At 36.5% G+C, this 15,794-nt stretch overlaps 1 protein-coding gene across 11 annotated transcripts in view; it reads left to right on the plus strand.

Annotated features, from left to right (window-relative positions):
* Window positions 1-15,794, plus strand: part of REV1 (REV1 DNA directed polymerase) — a 64,082-nt gene that overhangs the window by 36,656 nt on the left and 11,632 nt on the right. For all 11 annotated transcript variants that reach the window (XM_082334603.1, XM_082334599.1, XM_082334602.1 and 8 more), the window contains 7 exons: window positions 370-524; window positions 2,989-3,108; window positions 5,815-6,035; window positions 7,045-7,217; window positions 11,571-11,673; window positions 13,868-14,024; window positions 14,398-14,600. In XM_082334603.1, the coding sequence (XP_082190729.1) occupies window positions 370-524; window positions 2,989-3,108; window positions 5,815-6,035; window positions 7,045-7,217; window positions 11,571-11,673; window positions 13,868-14,024; window positions 14,398-14,600 (1,132 nt within the window). The remainder of the gene's footprint in view (window positions 1-369; window positions 525-2,988; window positions 3,109-5,814; window positions 6,036-7,044; window positions 7,218-11,570; window positions 11,674-13,867; window positions 14,025-14,397; window positions 14,601-15,794) is intronic.

Here is a 15,794-nt window from a genome sequence, read left to right on the forward strand (position 1 = left end):
TAGTAGTGAGATTTTTCCAAGAGATTTTTTAGCGTAACTTCAGAATGGGTTATTGGAGTAACATCTATTAGAAACTACTTTCTAGTTTAAAATGCACTTGAACAAAACTGGAAATTCGTTACCGTCAATGAAAAATAAGTATTCAACTCCTTCTCCCGCTGTTCCTTTAAATCATGATGCATGTTGAAATTAGTCCTACATTAATAGTGTTACTGTAATTTGCTGTTTTAGCATTTTTAATAAGCGATGTGTAATACAAAATAAGCAGGGAAATGCCACCACAAAAGGAAGACTTTATTTGCTACATATTTGTTTTAACAGATGGTGAGCTGTTGCTGGTGTTTCACCTCCTTTACTTTGTGTTGATAGCTATACTCATAACATCGAAGCAGTCAGTTGTGATGAAGCACTAGTAGATATCACTGAAATCATTACAGAGACCAGATTGACTCCTGATGAACTTGCAAATGCTATCCGCACCGAAATCAAAGCCCAAACTAAATGCACTGCTTCTGTTGGGATGGGTAAGTACCTTATTTCATTTCTGTTTACAAGCAGTGCCTTCTATTGTTAGGTGTATCAAAGCTATGTAAGATTGCTGAAACTCTTAAGTGTTTGTGTGATATGGAATATATTGCCATTTACATTAAATTAGTGTAAATAAAAATGCAAGAAAATTTTCACAAGAGGAAAGTTTTAAGCAAAAATTTATAAAATTGCTATCACTTCTCCTTTGTTATCTGAACAGTATTCTAAAATTCCATCTGTATTATATTCTTACATTCATTTTTATGAAATGCTACTCTGTTTTTCCAGTAAAGAGAAAAATGAGCACAGATTCTGTTCCTTATCAAAGATAGCAGTAGGAGTTTATAGGGTGGCATGATTTAGCATAATTATTATAAGGTATTGAAAGCAACGATTTGTGTGATTTGTAGTCAGTATCGTATATGAAATCACACATCTTAAAAGACTTCCTTGATTTCTTTTCACTTGGCCCCTTCCTTTCTCCTTTGTTTTTGTCCCTAATTAATACCAGAGTTGAGTATCTGTAAATAAATGCACTGAGTGTATATAAGTGTATGAAATCCACTTGTGAGACAATCTGAAATTCATTAGTGTAAGCAGAATTCTTCCTTTGTTTCTTATGATATCATAGTACAGGGACTGTAATTCCCTGGATTCCTGTTTGTGTCTTGTTCTGAATTGAAACACATTTGTAATCTCTCTTATATGCTTATTTAGTATGTTTGCTTTTTCTCTAGAAAGAGCAGGATTAGTTTTTAAAGCGTTATTTTCTAATCTGGTATCATAGTTCTCTTACTGTTGTTACATACTTACATACATACTTACTTACTTGCATACTTACTTACATAGTTCTCTTACTGATTGACAAATACCTATGAGCGATTTTTTTTTTTTTTTTTTTTTTTAATAATCAATTTGTGTGAGATATGGGAAAATTATTCTGGTATCCTTTCTAGAAATTCGTATGGTAGGTACACTACCAGGACTTTGTCTCTTCACTCGTAATTCATCATTAAGTAAATAAATAAGAGGAAACAATGGTACTATTACATGAATGTAGAGACCTTATTTCAAAAACATAGTCTGCCAGAAACATGCATCTTGTGTAAGTGATTTATATGTTGCCCAATGGGAAAGTTGTACCAATATAATAAAATGTAAATCTGAACAGATACTGTTACACTATTGAGATCTCCTCTGAACACTGTTGTCTGATTAGAGATAAATTAAAAAGGACGTGCTTATGCCAGTTGAATAAATTTAATTTTTACCCTAGATATTTTAGTGGCTAAACTAAACTGATTTAAACAATACTAGTGAAAGATTAAACACTCATTTATAAACGTCCTGTATCTTGGTTTCTCATTTGCTAAGTGAGGTATTAGTTTTTTCCTACTTTACTTCAATGTTGTGAGAATAATACATTGCAGAAGGTAAATCACTGAGATTCCATGGTATTAGAGGCTATGTTGGTATATTTGATAAATAAGAGGATCAGAAATATTCAGTACTCCATAGACAAAACATGCATCTCCAAAGTTAAATAGGAAATTGAATGAGGAGTCTGTCATTAATTGTTTCATCAATTTAACCTCTCAGGAGAAATAGTTCATGTAAAACTGTTACTGTTCTTATTGACTGAAATTTTAGAATTGACAAAAAGAAAGTGAACGTAGGTGGGAGGAGAAGAGCAATAGTAACACACAGTGCTGAGAGTGGTGAATTCCCCATACCTTTTATTAGTTTGCTTTATCTTAGAACAGGGTTTAACTTAGAACAGAGTGGCGATAATGAATCTGTTCGGGTATCAGTTCAGAGATCTTATTGGCTGGGCATGAATAAGCCTGTAAACAGGGAAGACAAAATGCTGAAATAGGTCTTGTTCCCACCACACTTTATGAGTGCATATAATCATTTAATAAAGTCACTGGATTTTTTTAGTGAACACTCAGGCCCAAATATTAGCTTAATTCCAGTATTTCACATATACTTGATAGAATTGTCACCTAAGTATTATTTACGTTGACCACAATGGATTTTTTTTTTTAAGTTCTGCAGTGTTAAAATATTACACTTCTAAATTTTTGGCCATTTGCACTTAACTGTTTATTTGTACCTCTACATGTGTGAAACATAACCAAGACAAATAAATTCAGTGTTCTTAGTGAAGTGTCCTGCGCTTATTTGTTGGTCATTTTGGGGTTTTTTTTTTGGTGAGTTTTTCTTTAGTTGGTTTTAGCTTTGCAATTGCAGCTACCACTACCGTTTCACTGCTGTAATCACAAATACTGCTAGTTGCTATTTTGGAAATAGATACTGCAAATATAAATGAATAGATTTTGTTAAATTCTTTGTAAAAGATTATACTTTCTGCATTTTTGCCTTGACTGTTGAACTGCGACATTCTACTTGAGAAGACAGAAGTTACCACAGACGTACTTTAATTTGTTGTTTTTACAGGTTCCAATATTCTGCTGGCCAGAATGGCAACTCGTAAAGCAAAACCAGATGGACAGTATCACTTAAAACCTGAGGAAGTGGATGATTTTATCAGAGGGCAACTTGTCACCAGTCTTCCAGGTACTCCTTTCTTTTACAGGATGTTTTGCCTCCTGATGTTAAAACACTTTCAGCTATAAATCTGTGTTCTGGATCAGACAAGATTAGATGCTATTCTGTGGTTATGATCTGAAAAAAGAAGATACATTGATTTCTGAAAATTTCTGAAATTCCTGAAAAGAATCTCTGTGACCTTTTTGTATCTTTGAGAAGCAAAGAATTTTACAGCTCGCACAGCATGATCTGTGGCAGAAGCTCAGAGTTTAGTATGTTTTGCAACCTTATATTCTGTAATAAAATTCTTTAGATGAGTCATTTCAAGTGAGTGCTAGCTTGCTGTATCATAATGAATGTAATAAAATAGTAACATCAGGTACTTATCACTGAGAGAGGTAGGGTTTGCTTAGAACTGAGAACTAGCCCATGACAGTATTCTTTCTAAAAAGGAGTGTATGAGGTCAGGAGTTGGAAAAAATAGCACAGATGCCTTAATAAAACAGAGAGTATATGAAGGAAAAAAGAAGAGAGAGGAAAGAGAAGTTTATTTAATCTCTGCTGCATCTAAGAAACTCTGAGAGATTTAGAAGAGCATAAGGACAGAAAGAAAATTAAGAAATAAAATTTGGCGGAGAAGAATGTTACCAAACTACAGAAATGTTTTTTGCTTGCAGCATGAGCTGTATTAGAATGGCTGATAAATAGAGAGGAAGGTGGAAAGTAGGGCTGTGGGATTATTACTGCTGTTATGCTCTGCATCCAGCTATAGGCAGTTTTTGGTTCAGGTAGCCTTAGAATACACATTAGGCATTTGCTACACAGGTAATTATTTTTTTGTGTAAGGATATTTAGTCAATGGTATACTGCAAACTGTGACAGAATGTGTTGATTCTTTTAAATAAAAACAACAAGTTTGTCAAATTCCGACTGGTTTTTGCCTAGTTGTCTGAAGAAATGATTGTGACAGATGATTTATAATTTGCAAGTATGACAGTACTAATAATTTTATGAACTGTTTGGCAGTTTCAGCCAAATCTTACTGAGAGATAAAAGTTCTAATGACATAATGTTTCCACAAGTTTTGTGAAAAATGACAGCTTGACAGAGGAGAGTGATCCAAATGAGTACCTCCTTTGAGGGACAGGCAGGCAAAATTCAACTATTGTACATTTTGGCAGTAGTTCCCAGTCATCATATGTATAGCAGAGTACATGATTTCTGTCCTTCATTCCTTGATCAGATAGGAGAGAGAAGGATATTTCAGTAAGGGAGAACTGGAGCGATTGAGTGGGATGCTTGTGGACATAAAGAAGACGAAGGAGAAAGCTGGAGGGGAGGAAAGAAGCATTTCTGCCCCACGGGTTTTAGGGAGGTTCTCCAAGGCATAGCAGGATTCACAGAGAGATGACAGGGAACTGGAGTTACTGTGCTGGGAGAGTGATAAACAGTAAGGACATACGGAATACACCTGTATGAAAACAGGCTTTATTATATTTTTTTATTGTTACAGGAAAATACTTGAAAGAGTTGTAAGCTAAAGTGTTTCCTGGCATGTAATTCTGTATTTTATTGTTATTCAATACTTCAGTAGTATAATGTGACACAGACATAGTGCAAAAAGTGCTGAGTAAGCACTCATTTATGTAGTGATCAGCTGAGCTCAGCCTGCATGTGTACACACATATTTAGTGTTAAATGTTCAAAACAGTGGTTTTCTCTGTTTAAGGAAAAAAGAAGAGAAGGGAAACAAAAAATAGGCAGCAGTAGACACTGAAATGGAAAAGAATAGCATGCATAGACAGGTGCAGGTTTACCAGAAATTCTCTTTGTGTATCCCCTTCCATGGCCAAACATAATTTACAGCACAGCACCATTTCTCTTTGGCATAACTTTTAGGAGATATTTTTCCTCCAGAAAATTATATAGTACTGTGCTTTGACTTGAGTATTTTAAAGTTTTCAGAATTCACTTGCATGTTCATAGTAAAAACTTCTTAGTATTTGTGTCAGTAATGCCACCTAGACAAAGATACAGATAATGAAAGACAGAAGCTGATTACCTGAGATTTCTAACTTTCACTGACTTTGGTAGTGTAAACTCATAGGAGTAATATTTTTCGGAAGTAACAGGCCACCTCTCCAAAACCCAGAAATATACTTAAGTTTATCACACTTACATATGTGCCGTTGCCATGGATACCTACAATTTCCAGTGCTTGGTAATTCAAAGCACAAGTGATACAGGTATGCTATCACTTCTACTTGAAATATTATTTTTCTACCTAGGAAGCAGTGGAAGTAGTAAAAATATTTGTTGGTTTTCTTTTAGATTAAATCTCTTGTATGTGATGGGAAAACATATTACATGTTGGACATTCTCCTTGGACTGAGTGTTGTGGTGTTCAGAGCTATATACTCTGTAACAGACAGTACTTTGTCAAGAAGATTTGCAAGCAGGAGTCATTCACATTTTACCCAGAAATAAAGAAACACACTGCAGTATGACATCTTACACTAAATATATAAAACAGATTAAAGAAATACAGGTGAAGACAGCAAAAGTTTCCATTTGAACCATGTTTTATCAAGTGGAATTTATTTTTTATGGTGTATATTTATTTATTAATTTGATATGACCTAGTGTAGGTTTAAAAAGACAGATTTTATTTGTTCAAAACCTGACTCGCTCTGAATTGTGTGGAGTTAACAGAACTAATTGCTTTGTTGTTAGGAGTTGGCAGGACAATGGAATCTAAGCTGGCTTCTTTGGGAATTAAAACCTGTGGAGATCTGCAGTGTGCTTCAATGTCAAAACTGCAAAAAGAATTTGGTCCTAAAACAGGACAAATGCTCTATAGATTTTGTCGTGGTTTGGATGATCGACCTGTTCGTACAGAAAAAGAAAGAAAATCTGTTTCAGCAGAAATCAACTATGGAATAAGGTTTACACAGGTAAATTTGAACTTTCTTTTCTGCAGTGACTTCTTTCAGCTGTAGAAAAATCTTCTCATATTCTGATTATTTTCACTTACACTTTGATCTGTTAGAGCACCATCTTAGCCACCAAATAGAAATGAGGAAAATGAAGAAGTAGGAGACCAAACGATAAAATGGGAGGAGAGACTGCAAAAGTATTGGACTGAAAAGAAGCTTGCACAAAATTAGCTGGCTATTCTGCATTCGTTATACAAGTCTGGTACAGAAAAAGAGAACTGCAGTAGGTTTGTCAGCACCTAGCATTCTCTTTTATTTAAATGCTGATTATTAAAAGATGCCAGTGTCTGAAACCATCACTAGCTGCTCCAGTACAACATTTTTATTAGACTTTTTACAAATATTGTAGTGGGGGGAGTGTTGTTGACAGAATTGTGCTAAAAAATAACTCAGCTCTTTGTTGAGAACTTAAGCATTTATAGAAATTACAGAATAAATCAGGTTGGGAGAGACCTCATGACGTTGTGTAGTCCAGCCTTTTGCTCAAAGCAGGGGAAGCTATGAGATCAGACCAGTTGCTCAGGACTTTATCCAGTCTGGTGTTGGAAAACTCCAAGAATGAAGACTGCACAGCTTCTCTGAGCAACATGTTCCGCTGCTTGACTTTCCTCATGGTGAAAAAGATTTTTCTTATAAGCCCTACGCTCTTCATCTTCTAGGTGTGTGCTTAAAGTTACACTTGCAATTCTGTGTTGGGGTTTCTAAGTACATTTTTTTTAAAGACTTATTTCCAAAAGGACTTAGTATGTCCTACTTATTTCAGCATTAGGATAGGAATCTACCATCTCACCTAACTTTAGCAACCTACAATGTCAACAAAACACTTCAAGTTAAATAAGACAGTTGCTTGTGAGTCAGCTTGCTCTTTTGAGTTTACATAATCTGGATTGCATTAACCCTTAATGATTTAACTTCAATATTTGAAAACTAGTAATTATCTAAACATTTTGTTGTTTTTCCCCTTCAGCCTAAGGAAGCAGAAGCTTTCCTTCTGAGCCTCTCAGAAGAAATCCAACGTAGACTTGAAGCTGCTGGTATGAAGGGTAAACGATTGACCCTTAAAATTATGGTCAGAAAGGCTGGGGCACCAGTGGAGCCTGCAAAATATGGAGGTCATGGAATCTGTGATAATATCGCCAGGTAACTACACATGGAAAAAAGTGGTCGGTAGTAGACATGAGCACACTTCTGCAGGGTGTTGAGCACCAAAACTTACAGGAAGACAGGACAGACATTTTAAAGTGCTTGGTACCTTTGTCTACGTATCAAACCCGCACCAAAATCAGAAGTAGAATATCATTATCAAAAGTCCTCTGTGTTTGGGTTGTACATATGTGGTCTTTTGGACATCAGCATGGAATGTAAATCCCCCAATGATAAAAAACACAGCATATTGGGAGGAGAAAGAAGGAAGAGACTAAGGTGCCCGAATCAGAAAGAGAGAACAATTTTAACAGTCATCTTTTGCCTTTAAGTTTCTTCAAAGAGAAAAATGGGGAAAAAAGAACACATATCAGAAGTTGAAAAGTTTTTGGGCATAGAAGAAACAATTCGTGGTTTTGAGAGGAAGCAGGAATGGGAAAGAAGGGATCTGACTCCACAAGTGCATTCTTTGTGGTTTGACATTGCTTTCTTGAGAGAATGTACTCTTGTGTGTCTGTGGATGCTACTTCATAATTAAAGTGATTTAGTGAAATATTTTCAATGAATTATTGTGACTATCCATTTCTCTTGGTAGGTACATTTTTTTTCTCTTCTTCCTTTTTGACTTTAATAATCTGTAGTTAAAGGTTGCTCTTAATTTGATAATAGTGTCATGAAATACTAGCTAATAAAGGCATTTGATCTTTCAAACAATAATACATATGTACATGTATATTGTTGGTGTACATTTCTCCAGCTTGCTCAATATTGGAGCTGATTTTCCTTTTGCAGTACTTGTAGAAGATATATTTTTATGTCTTTATGATCCTGCACTATGGTACACATGCAGCAGCATTTCTGTTTCTTTCAGTGACCAGCTGAGTTGAAATTTTCTGCTGCTGCAAACTGTTTCCTCTCCCTGAGCTGTGCGGTGTTTGGTAGAATCATAGAATGTCCTGAGTTGGAAGGGACCCACAAGGATCATCGAGTCCAACTCCTGTCCTGGCATAGGACAACCCCAAAATTCACACCATATGTCTGAGGATGTTGTCCAAATGCTTCTTGAATATTGTCAGGCTTGGTGCCATGACTGCCTCCCTGGGGAGCCTGTTCCAGTGCTCCACCACCCTCTCGGTGAATAACCTTTTCCTCATATCCAACCTACACCTCCCCTGGCATATCTTTCTGCCGTTCCCTCGGGTTCTATCATTGGTCGTCAGGGAGAAGAGATCAGTGCCTGCCCCTCCACTTCCCCTTGTGAGGAAGCTGGAGACCAATGAGGAAGCTGTGGACCGTGGGTACTTTCCTTTTTCTTGAGGGGCTTTCCACTGTTCCTTGGTAGGTTGTTGGTCACATGCCAATTGTGACAGCTGGAGTCAGTTCTCAAAGCAAATTGCCTTTGTACTTGTCAAGAAGAATGTCTGATCAGTACCGTTCTCCTTCAAGTCTAGAGCGTGTGGGGACTAGGGCGGTATTTGCAGAATTACTTGCTGCAGAAGACTGAGAGGCCACTTTGGATTCTGAAGACTGGAGCTGGCATCAGACACCTTGGACTGCCTTTGTCCGTCTTGGTACAGACAAGTTTCTTTGTGTCGAATCTGTCTTTCCTGTTGTTTCCCCAATAAGTCTGCAGAGATTTTTTTTGGTCCTAGAAGAGAAAAGACAATGAAGATCCAAAGTGGAGCTGAGAAAGTTGAATCGCAAAATCTCAAGGTCAGAGACTGTGCCCCATGTTTCAGCTGTTCAAGAAGGCAACTTGTTCATGTCTCTTGATCCTCACAGTTATGTTTTTTCATATAGTTTTAAGTTCCTCATTAGAAGTGCCTTTGTTTTCTTGTGGATCATTATCAACGTGATAAAGTCTGTTTCTACTTGGTCTCACTGCAGCACTGTTGATCTCATTGAGATGCTGCCTGTGGTGGCTGCCCATCGCCAGTGAAATGGGATAACCCAGTAACTCTGCCTCGGTAGTCAGTTGATAGGTCACTGTCAAAGGAGTAGAACCTTCAGCTTCCACAAGCAGTGCTGTTACTCTTAGCCATTATTTATTTCTGATTCTTCTTTGTTCAATTGGATGATATTGACTAAAGATTTTTTAATCTCAAATTTATTTATGTGCTTGCATACTGAAAACAGAAGAATGAAATCTAGGCATAGAGCATCATGTAGTTATATGCTGCTTCATACAAGATTGTCTCAGAACCTTTTGAATACACATTTATTCTTCAGGCAGACACTTCTGTATCAAAGCAGTTGTTCTTAGGTAAAGGGATGATCCTGGCTTTTGTGTGAGGGTGCATTTGGCATCTTCAAAGAGAGGACTTTTCTACTTTTCCCTATGTACAGCCTAGTTCCAACAGTTTTGGATTATTTACTGGAGCTAAAAGTGACTAGTTTCTCTCTTCACTTTAAGATTTTCTCTGTAGCTATAGCTCATGACCCATTTCTTGCCCCCTCACCTCACAGGTCAATGAGTTGCTATGTTTTCTCATTCTACAGGTCAGGATTCCCTAGAATGATAATCATAGTCCTACAAAGGATTCAGACTCACAGACGTGCTTAAAATCAAATTCAACTTCTGAGATGTTAATGGTATTTTTACTGCATCATTGATATCAAGTCCTGATAGTACAGCATAGACCTTTGTAAAATATTCTTCTGAAATGGTGTGTACCTTTAGACCCATCCTGCGTTTCTTCCTAATATTTTGCATAGTTGCATCTTAATGGTGATACTGATCTCCTTTTTCTTACAAAAATGTTAACATGTTGTCCTGGTTTCAGCTGGGATAGAGTTAATTTTCTTCCTAGTAACTGGTATAGTGCTGTGTTTTGGATTTAGTATGAGAATAATGTTGATAACATACTGATGTTTTGGTTGTTGCTGAGCAGTGCTTACACCAGTCAAGGACTTTTCAGCTTCCCATGCTCTGCCCGGTGCACAAGAAGCTGGGAGGGGGCACAGCCAGGACAGCTGACCCCGACTGGCAAAAGGGCTATTCCATACCATATGACATCATGCTCAGTATATAAGCTGGGGGAAGAAGAAGGAAGGGGGGGATGTTCGGCATGATGGCGTTTGTCTTCCCCAGTAACCATTATGCATGATGGAGCCCTGCTTTCCTGGGGATGGCTGAACATCTGCCTGTCAACAGGAAGCAGTGAATGAATTCCTTGCTTTGCTTTGCTTGTGCGTGCGGCTTTTGCTTTACCTATTAAACTGCCTTTATCTCAACCCACGAGTTTTCTCACTTTTACTCTTCCAGTTCTCTCCCCCATCCCACTGGGGGGGAGTGAGCGAGCGGCTGGGTGGGGCTTAGTTGCTGGCTGGGGTTAAACCATGACACATGTGAGGCTCAGGGAGGTCTTCATATCATTCACAGCAGGAAGGTTTTTCCTTTTCATATTGGCAGGACCAGACCTTTCTGGAGATCAGTTGGCTGTTCATGGTGGTTTCTGACAGATTCAAAAGTACAGTAAAATTTAAGGAGGCACTATCAAAGTGTTTAGTAAGTTGTCAGGATGGCACCCTGTCAAAACACCAAGGTGGAACTTTCTTTTGACCATAGAGCCTACTCCATCAGAGTTAAAACTGCATCAGTTACCTCAGTGAGAAGACTTTACATCACTCACATACATTTGATTAGCCACCTGAAATTCTGTCCTTATCTGTCTCAAACGTTAGGCCATTAGAGAATCCAGAACTACCAAGCAGTACTACTGCCCTGCCAAGCTCTCAGGTGGCAATTTGTGAAACTCACAACCAGGTAATTTTGTGAGAGTTGTTGCAGAAAATCGCCCACAGTGTAAGATGTGTATTTGGAATGTTGTTTAAAGTCACTTACCATTAATCCGAGTTCTTTGTTATTTGTAATCCACATGCACATGCCTATGTCTGCTTCTCCCTCAGAGTTCCTTCTGGAACTCTTGCTTTAGACATTTGACAATTGACAACTGAAATAAGACCGAGCAAACTCTTCATGAACCAGGCTTGAGTGAAGGATAGTGCATGAGTGCATTTCTATGAGTACTGTAAAGTGAAACATTTTTGTCTGGCTTCAATAGGTAACGTATATAAATATATACAATATTTGACAATTTAGTGTGTGGACTGCACACTGAGAATGTTCAATTAGTAAGTAATCTGCTTTTTTTTCTGTGGAACATGTTTAGTTCTAATTACCTTTAAAAAGAAACCACAGAACAAAAAAACAGTGTTCTGTTTCTATATGCCAAGAAATTATGATCTGTCTTTCTTTGAGGTCCTCTCTGGAATAAATACAGAGTAGTTGTTGTCTTTAGGGTTTGTGAAACAGTTTCCTTTTTAACCATACTTTTTTATTCTTTGTAGGACTGTGACTCTAGACCATGCAACAGACAGCGCAAAAGTAATTGGGAAAGAAACTCTAAACATGTTTCACACAATGAAACTGAACATATCAGATATGCGAGGGGTGAGTTAATGGGAAAACTGAAATTTATTCTATTTATCAACCTTCTTTGTTGTCTTTAATAAATTTTCAGTTCTCCAGGGTAGACGATAACCAAACTTAAGCAAAAGTGTAGCTAATACAAAACTTACATAAGTTAGGCTGTGCAATCATATTATGTTTTGTATGTTTACCTTTGAAAAACATGGTTACAAAGCCATAAATATAAAAAGAAAATTTTATTCTGGTGTGGATTAATCCACAACTTAAAACAGCCTGAGGCAACAAAGTTAGACTGTATCTTCTACAGTTCTATTAGCACATGTAAATTTTATTTTGTCTTAGAATTTTCTGTAAACTTTCACACAGTTATTAGTTAAGTAATATAAATACTGCTTGTAATGCCAATCAAAGATACAGATCAGAGGAGTTTTTGCTCTAGACTGCAAATCTTAGAACCAGAAAAGTTACCAACATATCGTTTGGCCTTTGCTTGAAGGTGAATTGCTGACTCTTTTGAATCATGGTTTATTTTAGAACACTCTCGCTCATCTCAGTGGTTTTGTCATAGCAGTGTGAACCCATGATAAGACTATTTTGGCATCAGCCATTTGTTAGAACAGAGCACAGAGGCTTTCTAAAACAAACCTGCATTTGTTGGTCATCTAGATGTTGAAGTAGGGTTTTGATTCACAATGTGGCCTTGCAAAGTCAGCTCCATGGCTTGGGTTTTTTCTTGGAGTTGAGGAAATATTTATCATCCTCTCCCTGTCTTTTTCTAGTTTCTTGTCTGTCTCCTTCGCTGTCTTTCCTGGCTTCTTACATCGTTCCATTTCACTTGATTTCTTTAGCCCTTGTTTTAGAGGATTCTTCTTTAAAGTTAGTATCCCGTGGGTGTTGCACACGTTGTTTTGCAAAGCCATGTACTACTTCTGACCACGTGGCTCTGTTCAGTTCTGGAGGGGCCATTCAGTTCTAGATTATATAATAAAGTGCAGATATATCCAAGGTCCCTCAGTAGTATTCCTTTCAACTGACTTTAGATACATCCCATGTCTATGTCTATATTGGAGCTAATGCCCTTGAGTTTTGCTTATACATGAGGTGAGTCATGCTTTAAAGTGTCCTTTTTCTCACAATATCTAGAAAAGGTCCCAAAGTGATACCCTTAGCTGTTCGTGCCCACACGTGGGCACATGAATCCACTCACTTGTCCCATAGACTTAACACCTGAACTCAAACACTTGTCCTAAAAGGCCAAAGAACCCAAGGCAAAGTTGTTGTACAGCACAGCCAGCATAGTATTCCAAAGGCTTCTTGTAAGTTCTAGAACTCAAATCTAGAAATATTTCAAAGCAGAAAGATAGAAGTGCAAAGAAAAACTTTTTACAATTATTTGTTTAATACCTCATTAATTGCAACTAAGAAACTGTTAAACAAAATCCTTGCTATGCAATTACAGAAGACGACCTGGTGGAAGTACATACACTAGCTCCTTCATGCTTTCTGAGTCCTATGTACAATTTTTTTTAAGTGTTGGGTTTTTTCCTAATAATTATGGAGGATTAGCAGTAAACTTGCACAATGTACCAGTGCATTCTTAGTTGGACACAGTTTTTGAACCCCTGTTGATTTGGTGTTTACAACTTAATGAAAAGTGAGGATGTCTTTGAAAATGAGGGACACCTCATCTGATAAAGACTACTTTCACCAAAGTACTTTCATCCATTGAGCCTTTGCAAGAACCATGTCTAGAATTGAAACAACATTATTTTTCTCATTTGTAGACTGAAGTGATCATTTTAGTATAGATTGTCCTCAGGAAAAACATTCCTTTCTTGTGCAGGTAGCCAGATTTAATACTAATCATTTCCTGATCAGTACTTTTATATTTGTTAGTGTCTAAGAAATTTCATAATAAACACATTGTTTCATGATCCTGTTGACAGCACTTTTCTATATCAGAGAAGTTAAGATGGTATTATCTTTGTAATTTCTTAGTCGTTGGATTGTGGTGGATAATCCTGGGATTTGTTTGGGATGTTTTTAGTGGCTGTTTATGTGTATTTCAGCATACTTTTATTTGTTCTCTCCCCCATGCACAACAGGCAGCCAACTTCAGAGAAGGCAGTGCTATTATGAAAGAATTACAGATTTATTTTTTTTTTATTTTTTTTTTTTACTTCATAAAATGAATGTATTAATGTTTTGGATTTAGGTTGGAATTCAGGTACAGCAGTTAGTTCCCATCAGTAAAACCACTTCAGCTTGCTCAACAGTACAATCTGGACACTTACCTGGTGGATCGCATTCAGTTATTGATCTTTTTCATGTTCAGAAAGCAAAAAAGTGCTCAGAAGAAGAACATAAGGAAGGTTAGTAAGCTTTCTACTTCACATGTGTGATAATGATCAGTTCTGAAGGGCTCCAACATAGATTACCTTTTGGAATACTTATTCAATATTATACCAGTACAAATTATTTAACATAAACTCTTTGAGAGCACATTTTGCTGCTGCAAATGAAAATGCTACAAACAAAACTTTGTATAGGATTATTCCAGTCATTTTTAAAAGTTAATAGTAACAAAGGATACTTTAAAATAGAAAGTGTTATAATTATGGTATATATTGTAAAAACTATTTAGCAAAGAAAACTGGAAATCAGCTTCACTATCTTGTATCTTGAATCTTCAGAGTATTTTTAACTATTAGATGATCATTCTGTATTTTGTTTTCATATGTATAGTATTTGTGGCTGCTATGGACCTTGAGATATCTTCTGATTCAAGAACTTGCACTTTTCTTCCATCTCGCGGTACCCATCTCACATCCGGTCTCAATTCTAATGTTAACAACACTGAGTCTACTGTCAAATGGAATGGCGTACATTCTCCTATCAGCGTAAAATCCAGGCTTAATTTGAGTATTGAGGTTCCATCTGCTTCCCAGGTAAAAATCTGAGAATATAAAACATCTGTAATATATTGTAATACCTTGGGATTGTTTGTCTTATTTGGATAGAGCAAAAAAAGTTACATTACACTTTTTTAACATAAAAAGAGCTCTAATGGAGTACGATGCACAGTAAGAAACTGTTATTGATGCAGAGCAATTTTGCTTTAATAAAAGGATTTTTACAGAGCAGTCATTTGTAGACTAACTCAAAAAATTATATTTTTTCAAGGGAAAGAAATGTAATTTTCCAGTTACTTTTTCCCTTCCCATCACTTGCCAAAGGATTGGAATGGAACAGGAATGGAAAAGATGCTGAGGACGAAATATTAAAAAACATTACCTTCCACCTTTCACAAGCAAAGCCCAGAGCCAAATTATAAAACCCACGAAATTAACTTTAGGAAAACTTCCATCAGAGAAATTAGACACATTCTACAGTTAATGCTCAGTGTTTATATGACTATGATACGCTGCAGATTTGTAAATTCCCTTTCCTTATGTTAGCTCTTAAAATTTTTTTCTGATTAGCTTAATCACTGATGAGTGGCTCAAGAAGAATTTTAAGTACTTTGTATCATTTTCATGAAGACAGAACTTCTAAATGTTTTCCATCCCTTTTTATGGCAACAATATTCTTTGTCACAGATGCCAATAAATGATAATCAGGTAGTTTTCTCCACATAATTTCTTAAAGTCATGTATTCTATACCAGTCTTGAAATTACACTATAAATCTGTCTCCAAGCTTTAGTCAGTGAGAAGGAACTGAATGGCAACTAATCTTAGACTACCTCATATACTTTTACAGTGGCTGTACTCTAACTTTCTGTCTAAAAGAATATCAAACTTGTATTTAGATTTAATTATTCATCTTCCTGTGTTTTTTCAAATTTTCTTCAAATAATATTGAAGCTAAGATGCACACTTAACATTTGTACAGAATATCACCTTTTAGATGAGAGGAGGACAATTTATTTAAGTAAAATATTTCTGTGGGGTTTGGGGGTTTCTTTGTGTATGTTTTAACAAAGGAAGAGCCTCCTTATTTCCACCCCACGTGTTATTCAAGCAGACATCTGTTAAAAGGATCTGCTACGAGCAAGGTGCACTAAATTCTGTAGGTATCTTAGGTATAAGCAAATTTACATGCTTTTCTGTAAAAATCTGTAATTTTAATTTCTGTAATTTA

Source organism: Platalea leucorodia (assembly GCF_965183815.1).
Source record: "Platalea leucorodia genome assembly, chromosome: 2".
NCBI classification, from domain to species: Eukaryota; Metazoa; Chordata; class Aves; order Pelecaniformes; family Threskiornithidae; genus Platalea; species Platalea leucorodia.